At 37.9% G+C, this 18,242-nt stretch overlaps 1 protein-coding gene across 1 annotated transcript; it reads left to right on the top strand.

Annotated features, from left to right (window-relative positions):
- The first annotated feature begins 1,521 nt into the window (after positions 1-1,521).
- On the top strand, positions 1,522-4,524 carry LOC121300927 (methionine-R-sulfoxide reductase B1-like). Its single transcript, XM_041229917.1, has 4 exons — positions 1,522-1,675; positions 2,411-2,553; positions 2,895-3,009; positions 3,188-4,524. Exons 1-4 carry the CDS (start codon positions 1,621-1,623, stop codon positions 3,217-3,219), a joined length of 345 nt encoding a protein of 114 aa, XP_041085851.1. The 5' UTR covers positions 1,522-1,620; the 3' UTR covers positions 3,220-4,524.
- Positions 4,525-18,242: the final 13,718 nt, after the last annotated feature.

Here is an 18,242-nt window from a genome sequence, read left to right as displayed (position 1 = left end):
GAAAGGGAAGATCCAGAGGGACTCCCAAATTCATTTTAATAATTGAAACTTTTATTTAAATTTGCTCATGCAAATGTTTTGCCGTAGCAAGAAGGAACACAATTCCAGGACAAAATGTGACAGTAACGCAGCGGGACTAATTAGGCCTACAATTTTACAAGGGTACGGACCAGATATTTAAAAGTGTTTTAATAAGTCTGTCCAGACCTACTCTCACAAGGACTGTATTTTTTATGACATAGCATTTACAGTGTTAGATTGTAGAAGGGGGCCATCAAAAATACATTCCATCGGCCTTTGAGTTTTTGTACCCCTGGTTACAAGAATTAAAGGAGATAACATGAACTCTGAAATTGGTCAAGTGGCAATGCATATGGAGTCCTATTTCTGTCTCTGACTCATCTTTGAGATACAGCATGTGAAGCAGTCTGGCCTGTTCTGCCTGTTGTGTGAATAGCTCTCTTACATACTCTGAGGCCTTCCATAATGTGCATTTAATAGATCTCTGATTATAGATAACTGGTACATTAATAAGCCTAAATGTGTAAAGCTGTGGGTTTGCATTGAAGTGTGTTACTGTTAATTTGAGCCACTGGTTAATAGAATCGATTTGTAATAGAATCACCTGTATATTTTAAATGGAAATTGCATTCCACATGCTATTTATATAAAACAAAACCTCATATATATATACACACACACACACACACATTATATTACACGACTCAGACAGATCAGGAGAAATGATTTCTAGAGACACTGCCATACACTTTTATCTGGATCTTTCTTAGGAAAAGCTTGTCAGCTTCCCTTGAGGGGCTTCTCAAAGCCTCAAGCAGGACTAATGAGGACAGCATCATTAGAAGATCTATCTTGGTAACCTCGTTTCATTCCTGTGCCAGCGGAAATCATTGCGTTCAAGCAGCTGCCTGGGCCTTTGCTGTCTGACACACTTTTATTCCCTGCCAGGGATTACTGAAAACACAGTTGGCAACTTGGATTTGGATTTCCTTCTAGCTGCTTTAGTTTTACAGGGTGCATGCAAGTCTGTTGTAGCAGAGGCTTGAAATATTCCAGAACACTGAGATCCTGGAAGACAGTGGGCCAGATTGAGGCTAAAATGTCCACTTTGCACACAACTAATCTTGTCACTCTGGTGATTTTAACATAAACATGAACTGTGAATATACTGGTATGGCCATATATCCTTTAATTCCTGAATTTATTGGCTAACAAATTACTGTACTGTATTTGAACTAAATCTGCAAACTGTATTACTGTATATTGCATTTTAAAGCACACTGATTAAGACGTTTAACAAACGTTTCAAATATATCTGTCTGTGCAAACAATAATATAAAGAAGACAAAACAATAAATAAGAATGTAATAAATTAAATAATAATAATAATAGATAACTCTCTGCACACTGTAAGAATAAATATGCGACATTATTGCCCTCCAGCGGGACACTTGTGTATTACAACGGCTAAGAGGTATTGTCACGTGATCTGCTGTTTGCTCAAAAGTCGACTGGAGGGCAGAGGAAAGAGACGTGTTCAAAAAGTTTACTTAACATTAGATAAAATCCTGAGTTTTTTCTACAGTCTAATAACACAAGATGTCATTCTGTAGCTTTCAAGGAGGTGAGGTATTTAAAAATCACTTTAAACCTGGTAAGTAGACGGGTTTATGTGTATATTTTTGGTTTATTTTGAGTCGTGGTGCAGTGCCGTCTGGTGTAATGCTCTTATTAATGGCGTAATCATTCAGTTCTCATCTTTAGTCTCGTTCTCTAATAAAACAAAATATTGGCATTTAATATAATGAATAACATAGTTTAGTTTGCAAGTCTTCTAGCATTAGGTCAAACTTTGCTCAAATGGACTCCTGCGTGACTCGACTACAGTGACCGTCAATCTCTGTTTTTTTTTATTTTTTATTAAAATTATATTTTCTAAGTTGTGGTTGTTAAAATATTGTCCTGCATGTGAAACAGCGACGTTGAAAGTCAGTCAGAAGTGTTTGTTTCGATGTTGTTGCAGCTAAATCTTTTCCACGGTAACCGAGCAGTCATCACCTGCAGATTTGTTTTGTAAGGTTATTTTTTACCTTCGGTAAAAACATCGTTATTTCCAATATAACCCCAGAAGGAGGGTGGCACGAAATGTTACTTTACAGAAGATTCAACCAATTAAATCACTTGCAAACACAGTTTATGTAACACGTGTAATCGATTGGTGGTGGTGCTTGACTAAAACGATATAGTCAGCGGTATAAATGCTGCCTTTACCAGATTAGGACTACAAGACTTTATTGTTACAGACAGCCAAACAAATCCTGTTAAATAAAACAATAAACATTTGCCTTAAAAATACTTAAATGTCTTGATACATTATTGTTTTCTCCAGGTATGTACGTGTGTGCCAAATGTGGCTACGAGCTGTTTTCCAGTACATCTAAATACGAGCATTCCTCCCCGTGGCCAGCCTTCTCTGAGACCGTCCACAAAGACAGCCTGTCCAAGTATGAAGAAAGAAAGGATGCGCTTAAGGTACCTGGAAAACCTTTTTTCTTCTACACAGTGTTTTGTATGAGTATAGAGAAGCATGCCACAGTATTTAAGCACTTTATCAGGGAACAGCAGCTGACCTGTATTGTGTTATAATAACGCAGTGCTGCTAGTCAGTGCTGTATCGAAGGGCAGTTTAACGATCACTAATGAAGTGTTGTTCATGTTAAACGTTTTGTCTTTGGTTATACATTAACACCCTATTTGACAAACCACTGGATGTTATGGCCACTGCCAGTTGCTGCAGTCAATTAAACAGATTGACTGTAGGGATTCTGTAAAAGTGATGTTGACGTGTTCTGTTCTGTTTTCCTGCTCTCCAGGTTTCCTGTGGAAAGTGTGGGAATGGTCTGGGCCACGAGTTTCTAAATGATGGGCCCCAACGCGGGCAGTCGCGTTTCTGAATATTCAGCCACTCGCTGAAGTTTGTCCCCAAAGGTAACAAGAAATAAAAAAAACTTGTAAGATGTTACACAAGTATTACGATAATGATCTGTCAGCTTTGCAGGCCCAGTCTTGCAGTAATGCCAGCACAATTGTGATGTTTTTCTTTTGTTTTCTTGGACTGTGGGGGTTATTGAAAGACCTTCATGGTTGTTTTGTTTCTCTTCTTTAGACAAAGTCGATGGTGCTTTGGTGGGACAGTAAGGTGAGCGCTAGTACCCACGTTTGAAGAACATCAATAAAAACATGAACGTCTTGTGCTTTGGAAGTGTTTAGTCAGTGTATGAAGTACCCTGGGTAAACCCCATTTGGGACAGCTATGGTATGGATGAAGGGTTGATTACACTCCATGAGTTTAAGATGTTCTTTACCTAAGGTATGCAGATCTTACAATTATTTTCCAACCTGAATTTAATGCACAGTCTCTACATGTGAAAAGTGTAGAGATGTTCTCGCCTTTATCATGCTGTTTTTAACTATTCAATAAGGAAATAACTTGGGAAACTGCTTTTCTGGGCTTTTAAAATCATGGGCACTAATGGGCAACAGTAGCTATGCATAATAAAATATACTAATAAACAATGACCTGTTATAGTAACAATACAAGTATACCATGCTGTTACAAGTTTAGTGGGAGGAAATCTGGAAGTGTCCTGCATATGTCCTGAACAGGTTGTGTTTTTGCCAGCATTTCTATCTTGCAGCATAATGTAAATTATTATTTAATACATGTTTTCATACTTTTTAATATATATAAAATCAGTCTTCAAATTTGAAAAATACAGCATAACCTGTTTTCCAGGGATAAGAAATAAGACTCTGATTGCATAGCAGCTTGATCCATTCCTGGTTTTACTATGAGTTCAATAAGATACACCGAGTGTGTTAGCTACAGTTTACACTGTGGCTAATCAAGCTTGTATTAAAACGTGGAATGTATGAAATAGCTTTGCAATAGGACTCTTATTTCCGTCCCTGTTTTTAGAGATTTTTTAAATTGGTTTATAGTGCCTCCTGCTAGCAAAGGTTAGAAATACAGATTAGATACTAGATACCAAAACAAAACAAAAAAATCAATTTGGTAACAGAATTAAAATGCCTTTTAAAACACATTCATGTTTCACGTATCATTATAGTATTAGAAAGTGCACATTTTTGGACTTTTCTAGTCGCAAGATTGTGGTTGCATTGTTAGATACATAGGACAAGTAGGCCCTAATGGGTTAAGACTAGTATTAATAGAGCGTGTATCCACATACCGTAACTTGAGACAGCGTATCTTCTCCATGTGGTACTTGAGCAAATTGAACAAAGGTTTACATTATAACCATGCATTTGTATTACTAAAAAGCAAATGTATTCAAGAAAATCATGCAACACTAAATATGTAAAACCGGCTTGTTTTCAGTTTTGCTGTTGTGTTAATTCTGAAATACTTGAATAAAAAATGTAATACTACAATATCATATGTAACTCCTCTAATAAAAGCAAGTGACTGTTTTGTTCTTACTATTTGTGTAGGTCCATGTGTTGTGCACTGTAGTAGGGATGTAGTTTACTCTGGGTGTGTAAATGTATAACACCTAACATAGTGTTTGCACCTGCTAATCTCCAGTTTCTGGTAAATTGTCACTTTCTTGCAGTTCTCTATATGTCCATTAGTTGGCAGTGTTATCAGCAGTTACGAGTCTTCTCCCCAAGTCAAGTTCCAAGTAACTGGTAGATTGTCTGTCTTTTGCTTGTAAAATGGCTCTAGTATATCAATGAGTTGGAGTTAAAATATAGGGTAGTTCATAACCCATGTACCACACGAAAACAACTTTACAGAGTATATACAAAACATGTTTGAATTGAACCTTGCATGTAGCAATTCTTTGATTCTAATTAGTGATGACATTTTCTAGAATGTCAGATATAATTGCACATTCTGTCCTGATTTTATCCCTTAAGTATGGCATGTTGCTGGCTTGACCCTGTGTATAGATTTTCTTTCACTTAGGGATTTAGTGACTGTGCTTGCAGACAGTGGGAGGTTCATACCTACCATTATTACTTGGATCTCTCCAGTGCAATAACAAACGTGTCAGTGACAGTAAGTCCACTTATGGCAGAGTTTTGAATGAGGTGATGGAAAACCACCAGTGTTGCTGTTTCCAGATGCTTCATGGCTCATTGGTGTATTAATTTGAACCAGTGCCAAATGGAAATTAGGTGGAACACTTTATTAGTTCACTTAATTGTTTGAGGGCATAATCACAGGAAGAGTTTCACATTTTTATAGTACACTACGCTTTTAAGAGATACCCACGTGTGGAATAATAAGGGTGTCAGGTGTAAGAAAAAAGGCCGCTACACACCAGATGCAGTGCGATTTTTCATTAGGTGACAAGATACTTTCGCAACAACATGACCACACACACCTGAAGTGACACATACTCGATTATCTTTCATCTTTACAATAAAGATCATTCCAATTGTTAAGATAAAGTTCTGAAAGTTCATAAAGTTTCAACGGCTAGTATTATTTTTTTCCTTTGTGATTTTGGCTGCTCTCTGGTCAGTTCCATAGTTGTCATGCAAAGAAATCTGAAAAAATAGGTGTTGCTTCAACGTGCCGCCTGTGTTGTGACACATTTAAATAACTATAGTGCATCATTCACCTTGCATTTGGGGATAATGGGCAAGCAGGCAGAGGTGGTGCCAAAGCACTAAAGTGCTATTTCTGTATTAAAACAAACCAAACAATTGGACCGTGTTTGGTTTATAGTTCAAACCTATGGATCGTTCATTCAGTTTACAGTGGGTTGAGTACAGTAGTAGATATTATCTACAGGTTTCTTGTAAAATAAATTCACCCCAGCCCTCCTCTTCTTTCTATAGACAGCACTGTGACACTATCCTAGCCCCTCTCTCTCGTTTTTCCTGATCAGCACAGGTCAGACAGCCTCTGTGTTTGAAGCTACAGGAAATTTTTGGAATTAAAAATGGAGTCTCACGTGGGTCCAAGCCACAGTTGAGCTGGAAAGTATTTTCTGTGCTTGGCTCCGTGCTCCACTTATAAGGCACTTGGTGCTTATTAGGCTGCTAGCATGGATTGAGATTAGTCGCTCCGGACTTTGAGGATTTGACTGGTACATCAGAGCATCCTTGTGTTGGCCTGGAGTATGAATCTAATCTGGTCCAGGCTTGGTACACATTGCTTATCTTTGTCTAACCAGTTTGCTAGCTAAACATTTGGCTTCAGTTTTTGGCAATAGTGTCTTTGGAACTGCAGGTCCACATCATTACCAGAGTAAAATGTGTTTTAAAATGAATGCTGTGTAGATTCCCTTATTAAAAGCATTCCTGAACTTAACAAAAAAAATTCAAGCTAATATAAACCAATCATTGCTTCACTTAAAAGGGGACAGGGCCTATGGTACTCAACCCCACTGGTAAAAAAAAAAAAAAAAAAAAAAAAAAAAAAAAATGGACTGTTGCTTTGCGCATTTAATTAAAAAGCTGTTTTCTTTTTAAGGCACTGTTTTCATGACTAGTTAGTTAATGTATCTCCTTGAAGAGGCATTGATGAATTTAGGAAATAAGCATGGAATGGGTTTCTGCTCTGCCAAACTGAATTCTATAATGCATTTGGGTAATTACCTTTTGATTACAATTAATGACAAACTGAGCTGCACTAAATATCTCTCTAACAATGCATTCTAGAATTCAGTCTGATTACATAAGCAAAATGTACCATGATAAAACTCCAATGTGTAATAAATAGCAGCTTGGTACTTCTCTATCCCTGTTTATTCCAATAATTTTTTTTATTTTATTTTATTTTTTTAATAATAAATTAAGGAAACAATGCAGTTGCTTCAAACCTGCTGTAGTGTGCTGGTGTTGGAGTAGTGAAACAAAACAACACAAAGGCAGACTACATTTTAATATAGTTGATCACACTAGAATTTTTATTTACATTTATGCAGAACATAGCCATCAAATGTTTTGAAAATCAAAACAGACTTGATAGCAGTTAGTTGAATTTTTCACATTTGATTAATGTTGGCTCTTAAATGCTGTATCTCATTCAAACACCTGGATACTCAACACTGCAAGGATGAGGTTAATGGCTACTGTTAATTCCCAAAGTAAATTTAAAGAGAGATCAAGAGAAAGGTGGTTTTAATTATGTCAATCGACTCCTCTGTCAGAGTACACACCTCACAAGTTATTCAGATTAGATTTTATGATGGAAAAATGTGTCTACTTCATTAAGAAGTAAGGCGACATTATACAAAGAACTGTAACGTGGGGAATAATATGAGAACAAGAGTAGGTAGGTGTTCGTCAAACGGGTAGAAGGAAAGGTCTGGGGGGAAAAAAGGTGTGTTAGTGGGAAGTGTCAGGATTATTTGCAGTTTTTGTTATGAAATAACTTTCACTGTGTGTTGCAGCCTCTAGCAAATGACTCAGCCTGCCACAGAATAACAGAACTTTGGCTTCCTCAGACCTGTGCTTGCACAGCTGTAGTTTTTATGGTGGTATGTGGCATATTTAAAACATTCTGCGTCACTTGCTGAGCATTGCCATGTTGGAGTCTGCTGAGTTGTGAGTCTAGCCCTGTGTGCCAGCTTCACGATGGGTTCGGTGTTTATGAAAAAGATTAATACTTTACTTTCTCTGGAGTGGAGCGTGACCCTTGATCAGACAGCGCTCAGACATGTGACCTTTGCCGACCTGGGAATAACTGCTAGCAAAAGCCTGACGCCACAGTGAGAATCAGCTGCTGCCCATGCAAGCTAAAAACACCCAGAGGCAAATTTATAGTCTGGTCTACATGCATGTTGAGTGTTACCTATTTTGGTAATAACTGATAAGCATGACACGTTTTTCCCTGTTGAATTACATTTTAAATTTTTTTTTTACAGGTATTTTAGAATAATCCTTTTATGTCTATAATTCTAATTTCTTTTGTCTTTTTCACTGTGCTGTTAAACATTTTAAAATCCAATAAAACGTTAATCACGGGACAGATAGGAAAGAGCAGGTGGGCTCCATTCCTCTCCGTCTCCTTGCTCTCTACAGCTTCTCTCTGAAGATACAACAATTATTTTCTTTCTTTTGAATTCCTTTCTTGTAGTGCTTTAAAAATAAACATATATTGTAACCATTTCCAGCTCTCATTACAGCACATGAAAGGAAGCACAATGTATAACATTTCTACACAATGGAATTGCAAACATCAAATATTAAAGAGAAGGGCCTGAAGTGCAGTTTTTAATTGAGACAAGGGGGAACTTGAAACATTTTAAAACGAAGCTTATGGGTACACAAATGCAGTTGCAAGTCAAATACTATTCAGGGAGCGATGGGGGAGGCTTTTAATGCTCTGCAATTATTGGCAACATTTTTGGATGAAATTTCATAATGGAAAAGTGCAATATCTTTGCAAGTGCAAATTACAGTAAACAAGGGGAGGCAGTAAAAAAAAAAAAAAAAAAAAAAAAAAATCTTAAGGAACTGTGAAAAGATGCAACAGCATGTAATCAGTCTGCGTTCCACAACATTAAAAATAGCTTCACAAGGGTTAATGGTGCATACAAGACAGCATCTGTTTCCAGTGATCGATGCCGCAAGTCAGAGTAATAAGGGCAAAAAAACACTGGAGCAATTTGGCATCATTAGCTTTATTAACTAGCAAGAATGTAAAGGTCTTCTTTGCACGGCACAGCTTGTCGGCTAAACTTCTTTCAGATCCACTTCACACTGGCTGTGACTTTAATTTGGAGCAAAAGGGGGAAAAAAAAAAAAAAAAAAGAACTGCTGCAGTAGACTGGGATTGTTGATATGAGACAGATCAGAACAGCCAGCCCCAGTTAGAGCCAAACTGAACTGTTTAACCCTAACCACTTTCAACAGGCTCTTCTTTACCCCATTGCACTGCTACCATGGCTTCTGTGCTGGGAGGCCATCATTTGACTGGTTCAGTACCTTTGAGGTGACATTTGTCAGGGTGGGCCACTTGAAGGCTGTCACCATACGCTTGAATTTATAAAACAACATTTTGTTGTAATAATATCTATTGTTAAAAAACTGCTACTATGTGTTCCATACGATATATATATATATATATATAGAGAGAGAGAGAGAGAGAGATAGATGTGTGTGTGTATGTATATATATATATATATATATATATATATATATATATATATATATATATATATATATGAGAGAGAGAGATATCCCATCCCAAACTTCATCTTGCCTTCTGAACAGTTTCCTTGACAACAGTTGAAAACAGACCTGTTACTACTGATAACTGCAAATATTTCAACAGCTGTCAAGTGTTTTTAAATTAGTTGTCATATTGTGTTTTGCAGTTAGATGGCACCGTACCACCAACAAAAAGGCTGTTGTTTTTCAAATAGGGGAAAAGGTGAACAAAAGAAACACTGTTCTTTTAATGCTTCTTGAAGTCCCCTTTATTCTTTTAATAATGGTCTGTCACTTTTACTCAATTTGAAAATCAGTAAAGTTGTGTCCCATTATTAATTTCTTAATTCGTATTTTGAATGATGGAAATGGATTATGATGAGTAATCCTTTGCATCATTTTGAAATGAAGCTGCTCTGCACACACTCGTTAAACAGGAAGAGCTGTTTCGGTGTCAGTGGTTATAAACCAGAAATAATGGATCACAGGGGCAGGGCTACAGTCAGCTGATTGACAGCATTAAATGAGTTCAACAAAGTTTTTGTTCATATCAACATAATCAGTGTATTTTTTCAATTTTTTTTTTTCAGTCACATGCCTTAATTCATGCAGACCATAATGCCACTTTTCACCAAACTTCAAGTTATGGTAACCAGACAATAAGCAAAAATAAAACATGTGTGGTTTCACAGTAATGCCTTTTGCAAGAGAGTTAAGATTATCCCACAGACCAGGTGACGCTATAAGAGCAGTCCACTGTTTTGTACTGTGTGCGTTTCTCAGAATGCTCTTATCTCTGAATACGCTGTCCTCATCTGGACCCCAGCGTATCACGGGACACTGGCCTTTCTTCTGAACATCCCCAGGTGGCGAGATCCGGCAGCCCTTCAACTGTGTAAAGGGAATGCTCTGAGAAAATAGGTGGGGTCATGATCTGCAATCTCCATTGTAAATATTTTTTCTGCAAACTGAAGCATTGTGCCAAACAACGTGGGATAAATTGAAGCGATGGAGGTTTGGAGTGGATAGGAAAGCATATTTCCTTCATGAGGGAAGTCTGTAATTATCTTGGGGCTTCATCTCTAGTGATTTATTTTTCTTTAGCTTTTTCAATCTTAATTTTTTTATGCCTGTTATAAATTGTTGGGCATCATCCCTGTTTATTTTGGACATACAGCAAGTTCAGTGGCCCTGCCTACTGCTCTTCTGCAACGTTACAAGAATCAAAATACTGCAGCATCAGTACAGCTTTGCTTTTTTTTTTTTTTTTTTTTTTTGTATTTGAAATAGACATGCTTCTCCCTCGCTTGATCATGCAAGTGGATGCAGTGTGTTATCCAAACTGAAATGGTTAATGTTTCATTGAAATGTGTGCACAAGCTATTATGCTATTTAGAGCAAAATGTAGATTATCTATTACAATGCTTCATATTTCAAAATTGCATACAACAGGTTTGAATGTAAGCCATTATATAAAAGAAAGAGTACAAGAGGTATTAAAAATAATAATAGTAATCATAGTACATATAATAAAATATGCACAGTTGTTGACTAGCTGGTTACAAAGCTGGGGACATTATGACACAGCTGTGGGATGCAATAATGAGAAATGAATAATTCAATTCCAAAATAAGCCAGTTTTATAATCCATGCACACTGTTTTACAATTTACCTTTTTTACTAATTCTACTGACAAACAGAACGTAACCTAATCAGATTACAGCACTGCTCCCATTACAGCATCATTACAACCCTCGGGAGAGCACACCTGTCTATACTGCGAAATCAGACTACATCTGGATGAAATTAGGGGTTTACATCACTTCATTGCCAGGTAATAACTTCATCTTTATTCATGGCGACATCACGCCTAGTCGCGTTGCTTGCAGCCACTGGGGGCCTGATTCAGCACACTGAAGGAACGTGGCTTTATTATTAGGGTTTGTTCATTTATTTATTTACTTTTTATTCTCATTCTAATTTTTATTGTTTCTTCTCTGAAATACATTGGTAATATTTAAAAACTTTTGGATGAAGGGGAGAGCAACGACTGCTGGACTAAAACTTACAAGAACACATTTTAAAATTATTACTATTTTAATTTATAAAACATTTTTTTTAAAAGATTTAGGGATTCTTATTTATGTAAGGTATGTGGTAAGGAACTAAAATGTGTAAAGCAACAAAAATTATGTATAATATACGATTATTTAAATGTTGCATTATTCAACTTAGGGTTCAAATATATCACAATGTGGTCTCAAAACTAAGGTTTGGCATCCCTGATTCTTTCATCTTTATTATTTCCTCATCGTGCATTGGCCATTGTGATAGTGTGCCAGTTGGTGGGTGAAGCAAACTGACATTAAGAGCCCCTCCCCCTCAAGATCAGAACCAATGAGATAAAGCCTCGGTGAGTAAGACCCTGGCCCACGTGATGTTATAAATCAGTTCCTAATGATGAAGATAATTACCATAAATGCCAAGTACCTCATTATCGACAAAAGACTTTGTCTCAGTATACAAAATAAACATGTGTCCCATAAGCACCTGCTGTTTTACTGTACCATATTAATGTATAAAACATCAAAGGGTTTTCCAAAACATTTGTAAGATGCAAGTTCAACAGGGACACACAGAATGCGAAAGCAAGGTACAACACGCAATTATTAAAAAGCTTTATTGATGAGCATACCAGTATCCAGGGGTCCACCAGTTTATCCCACAGCTGCTTCTGTTTAAAAATGGATATATGATACTGGAGTCCTGTCTGTTTCTCTATAGCTACTCTAGCATTGTCCTTAACCCTAGATGTTTGCTTGTCCCATAACTAGTAGCAAAATTGTATTTGCATTAACATCTGTCAGATTATTGCAGACTGGTTTATCATCCCATGCTACTGGGAGTCACATTTTGAGGTGGAGGGGCTACCCTACTGGACTGTAAGACTTCAAAGACAATATCGACTGATTCTCATTTGTTCTTGCTCCTCTAGTGCTTTAATTTGGATGTCTCTTCTAAACCGATAATAACAAAATAAACAGATGAATAAATCACTCCAGAGTCCAGACTCTAGAAAGAGAGATAATGGTAGATTAAATCATCCTGGGGCACTGGCTCAGTGGAGGTAAATCCGTAAAGTCCCTTTTACAGGAGGCCCTGGCTGTTAACCAAAAAAAAAAAAAAAAGGCCATTATTGTTCCTTTTGGCATTCTACTACTCGGTGGGTATTCCATATCAAAATCAGATATCTGAAGGGGCATTCTGATTTGCATTGTTAACAGTACCAAGGAGCTGGCTGCAAAACATTACATGAAAAGCTGTGCTGTGTGATTGTGGAAACACATGCTGTTAACAGAAGGTGTTTATGGGTGGTCTTGTTACTAGCAAATAGTTATTCAGATACTCTATCACTAAAGGAAAGATTGTAACTCCTGGAAGAAGAAGAGGTCCCTGAGTGCTGCAGGGTTCACGTCCTGGCTGTGCGAAGTAGGGTGGTCTTTGCTGGGGACTCTGAAAGGGAGCGTCACATTGTCCCAGGTGCTCCTGTGGGTTAGGGAGGCAAAACCAGCAGGGACTGTTTCTCCTCATCGTGCTACAGCGAACCCTGCTGGCCAGGCATCCAGTGAGCTCAGAGCAGACACCTGCAGGGCTGGCCTTTGTCCTTCAGAGGTCAGTAGCTCGCTGACATCAGCTCTCCTGGGTGAAAAAGGAAGCTGGCTTGGTCATGGGTTCAGTCTTTGGGTCTCCAGAGGCATGTGGGGAGTTGCTGCGGTGAGGAGAAAAGCGATTCCAATTTGGGAGAAAATAGGGGGGAAGATTATAATTAGACACACTAAATAAAGAAAATGTTTTGTAAATAAAAATAAATAAACTAACAGGAAGGGTATAACATTATTATTATTATTATTATTATTATTATTATTATTAGTAGTAGTAGTAGTAGTAGTAGTAGTAGTAGTAGTAGTATTTATTTATTTACTAAAATACAATATGAACTAGGAAGCAACAAGTTAGGGTTACAAGAAGTTGTAATAGCACTGCAAGGATAGTGCATTAGCTGAGGATCCAGTAATGTGGTGTGTAGGTCAGAGAAGTCCAGTGAATAGTAGTAGGGGGTGGATCAAGAGATCTAGAATTGTCTAAACAGGTTGGTCTTCAGGAGGTGGAAGGCAGTGAGAGATGAAGCAGTCCTGAAGTTCTCCAACAGCTGGTTCCACCACCGAGGGGCTAGGTAAGAGAAGGAGTAGGCATGGGAGGGTGGAGAGTGGAGGGAAGGCATGATATTGTCCAGTAGAGAAAGAGCAGAGAGGGTGAGAGGGGGTGTAGGGAGGCACGAGGGATTGGAGGTAGGTGGGGGCAGTGTGGTGAAGAGAGTGGTAGGCAAGAACAAGGATCTTGAATGCAAGTAGAGATAGGTAGCCAGGAGAGGAGAAGAGCATGATCCACAGTGTCAAAGGGAGAGGAGAGGATAAGAGCATGATCCACAGTGTCAAAGGCAGAGGAGAGGAGAGGACAAGAGCATGATCCACAGTGTCAAAGGCAGAGGAGAGGTAGAACAGAGGAGAGGGAGGCAGCCAACTTCTAGTTGGTCTTTTTGTTCTTCCTAAAAATTATTTTTGTGTTTTTGTAAAGGCATTAGAGCATGTCTCGTTTTGTTTATCTATAGGGAACAGCGCAAGGTTTAACCCAACAAACAGGTTTTGCAAACTTTCCTGTTTGAATAACTCAATGAAGCAACATTTTAGCTGCAAATGCCACAAGATCTCAGATTCCCACCTGAAGTCCATTGGAAACAGTTACTGGAATTAGCTTACTGACCTTTAGGGTTCAGACATAAGGGTTGGGATGTTTCTTATGAATTTCATACTTTCAGGGAAGCTTTTGATGGCCTTTTAGATGTATCCCAAACTACTTTAAGGTTAAGCATGTTGATACAGCCATTTAGTTCTGCTTGATCAACTATTTGGTGTTAGAATGCTGGTTTACTTTGGGTTTTTGAGTATTTCTCTCTGCAAGAACTTGAAGGAAACAGATCGCTTGGATTATATAATGGGTGTCTCCATCACCTAAAAATGTTAAAGAAACCAGCTTAGCCTACAGGTCTTCCTTCCTCTTCTTGTAGTTAGCTAATCATACAGTGCTGTAATGCTTTCCAGTAGCCTGTTTAAGTAGGGGTGAGTCCTATAATATGATCTGCAGCGCTGTCACGGTAGACTGGGATGCGTTCCTGCCCCCGCTGTTTCCCCAGTGCGATTCCAGTGGTAAACAGGCATGAGTGTAAACGGGACCCTGCATCTGAAAAACTGGCCTGGCTTGGTTTGTGTGAAATCAAGAGGAACGCTCATCAGTCTCAATTACACAGTGCTATCTTCAGCTATACAATATACAAGATTCAAAAACAAAGTTCAAGAGTTAGTTTTTTTGCTTATTGTGTAGCAGATAACTACTTTCCCTTATAACATTATAACGTGGTACATTTGCACATTCATTTTGCAGTTTAGCATGCTTTGTATATGCTTATACTCTATGCATTTACTGTGGTTTGCAGTGCATTGGGTTATCAGGTTTTAATATGTATTAAGATACATATGTGCAGTCAATTAGGAGCTCTTTATGAGGTTCATCTATCTGGGCTTCTACAGACTATCCACTGACTGATTAAGGAGAATGAACTTCAGTCCAGTACTGTAGCTATAATATAGTTTTGACAAAAAGTACAACTGCTTTTACAATGCACATGGCAACAGAACACGTGCACCATATGAAATGCACTGTACAACTGACAAACAGCAAGTTTATCATAAATAATAGTCATGACTATAGATATGCTTGGCACTGAAACATTGTAAATTACTGTTTCTGTTTTCCATAGGAAGTCTAGACAGACTACAAACTAAAACTATTGTTTGTGTCAATATCTTTTTGATTAATGCTTTGAGCTGCTGTCTCCTTCAATTGGAACTGATAAAATGCATTCACACACAGAAACTCTGTGACCAAGCTTCACAGAACAGTGATTCTTAATATGAAAGACAACATGTTGCTTGGTGTTTACAGTTGGTCACCAATGGTTAAGGCTGTATTTTTATCATGCAAATGTTTGCCTTATGAACAAACTACCTGTTAAACTGCATTTAGGAACCTGGCAGCCGGTTTAGTTTGCTTCCAATAAATGATTAAACATACTGCATAGTATGTTTAATCATTTAATAATTTTACATTTATTTACTATGTTTTTTATTTTGTTTGATAATTCACTGAACTTTTAAAGGTGGACATAAAAACAAAATATTCAACACACTCACATTTACTGTTTTTGAGGAAAGCGTTTCAATATTTAGGAACATTTGTTTTATAATAACTGATCAATTTTGAATGTGTAAAGGCAATTTTTATCCTTTAATACAGATTATGTTTAATAATGAAATATCTTGAAATACCTATTTGTAGACTATGAAATAAGCAATTTTTACCACGAAAAAATTACAGTCCTACATGGTATATACTCAGGATGGAATAACAATATGGACTAGCATTTATATTTTTAAAGAAGATAACCAGCTAAAATGTGATTCCCAACACTTGGTTTCTATCACTTTGTTAGGTTAACTGCCTCACAAGGTAATACATCAGAACTGCAAGCCAATGTTGCAAGGGAAGGACACCATGAAAAGCGTTGTGCAACTCAACTGAAGAGCCAAACCTAGATGCCTCCCCACCCACTAACTTCTGCCATGTGCGTCAATAGGGATAATTGCTGAATGCTAACTAAAGCTACATGCAAACATACTGTAACTCAATTAAATATTACAAATGAGTCATTACTGTGTTTTTTTTTTAATACATAGATCTTTTGCAACCAATCTGAGCTTTCCCTCATAACAAAAAAAGGAACCACCCACTAAACGAATGGTAAAAAACTGATGAATAAAATTTTTAAAAATGCTCCAAACGACCACAGAAATAACTAGCAACCCACAACAAATGTCCTCAATGACACTTCTTCAAAGGATGGAAGTAGATGATCTAGCAGACCTCAGGTTAGTGCTGTTGTGTCTGATGTCAGTACACAGAAATGTAAACACATTGCCTGCTGTCTTTCTTGCGAGGGTCTGTTTAGATGGATCATTCCAGGCTGTTGGCAATGTCAATCCCACTCTCTCCTTCTGAAATCAAAACATTTCAGTACCATATGTACTGCAGTGTTGTCCAAAGCCACTCTATATGGAGATCAAAATGGGTTATTTGTGTCTGGTTTTCATAGAAGCCAACGTAGTTTTTTATACAGTTTCAATACTGGAGACAATAAAAAAAAAAAATTTAAAAATGACAGCTGCAGGATTTATTTATTTTTTTAAAACATGATAAATTCTTTCTGTGTCACGTTTTATCTTTTGAGAGTACCTATATTTGAAAAATAGTACAGCATTTTATCAGATCCTTGTTCTTTTCTACTACATCTCTTTGAACTGTGATCACACTTGGCTGCACTTGGGAGATGCTGAAACAGTTAACAGTGTTCAAAGACACCACTTTTCTGTGATCTGAGTATGGCAGATGAGTCGTGTGTAGAAATCCTCCTTAGCTGGGTACAAATACAAAATATTTGGGACTGCTACCTAAATAAGTACCAGCAGTTGGGCACATCCCAACATGAGGTACATTGCTGTTGAACTGCAAACTTGTTCTGTTCCAACCACACAGATGCTGCTAGAACCAATTTCCTGCATTGCACTGCTTTTCATACAGGGCACTACCACTGAGATCCAAAAACCTGTCTTCTTCTAATCCTGCATCTCAGTCCTCCTGCTGCGTGATGACTCAGTAAAAGCACTGCTTGCCAAGGCATCTAAGTCCCCACCCCAGCCTGACACCACTGGTTCAACTGAGATCCCAGCCTGGCCAGGGGTGATGTCACCACTCAAACACACCCTGGGAGTGTCAGGATCAGTTTCGACAGGCTTGAAAGTGCTTGGATGTGGAAGCTTTACTGTGAAGCGGTTTGGAACGACAACGTTGTTAACTAATGGCTATGAAGGTTGGAGCCAAATAGTGCGTACACAGACAGTTCAGTCTGGATCCGATCCAGGTCTTTAAGGTTGCTCACTGATCCTGACCAGTTTTAGTATAGAACAGACCAGGTTTTTATTTCAATCACATTTGTTATTAATATGCACTAATACAAACGTGCATTAATATTACAAAGGAAGTGATGGCTTTATGCACAGACTAAAAAAAACAAAACAAAAAAAAAAGCTGATTAAAACAAAACTGGCTAATAAAGCGGACAACCACTGATCATATGGAGAGAAACTACAAATAAAAACTTCAGTAACACAATGATTTAGAGAGATGAAAATTGAAGAGGTTAAAGGGACAGACAGCAGGACACGGTCAGTGGCTCTGGTTCAAGCTGGCTCCTCCACACTGAGAAGCAGACTCACTCCATTTGAGTCCTGTCAGATTTGCTGCCTAGAGTCCCTGTTAATCCCCACACCTGGCCGAGAGGCACGGAACTGTATTCTGTATTTACCACTAAATTATATTTCTCTTACTGTAACTTCAGGCATTATTACAGACAGACTTGAACTCCTTCTGTCCTTTAAAAGAAAATGATGGCAGTCGCGTCACAAAAGTGTATTACACTATCATATGGAAAGCAGGAGAAAGAGCGAATCGAAGTACTCTGTTTTCTGTGATATGCTATCTTGCAACACAGCAAGTTGTGGGTCCCCCCTGTTCAAATATTGAGTGAGAAATGGGAGTGGTACAGTTCAACTGCACAACTGTACAACACATTTAGCTTGAAAAAACCACTCAGCCAGCAGCAATCAACCCATCTGCAGTGAATTTGCCTCTCCATTGATGCCATGTGTGCCAATCAGTTCATATCTCCCTTTGAAGCCCAGCAAACATTTATCCACAAAGTGCCTTTGGCTAGAGAATTCCTGTTTAGATATGTATTAAGTGTCTAGCCAGTCTATGTTTAAAAGAGGGATCCTAGAAAACTCTTGCGTCTGATT

This window comes from Polyodon spathula, chromosome 26 (assembly GCF_017654505.1).
Source record: "Polyodon spathula isolate WHYD16114869_AA chromosome 26, ASM1765450v1, whole genome shotgun sequence".
Taxonomy (NCBI): domain Eukaryota; kingdom Metazoa; phylum Chordata; class Actinopteri; order Acipenseriformes; family Polyodontidae; genus Polyodon; species Polyodon spathula.
Note: the sequence above shows the minus strand (reverse complement) of the source record. Positions and strands in the feature narration are given on the sequence as shown.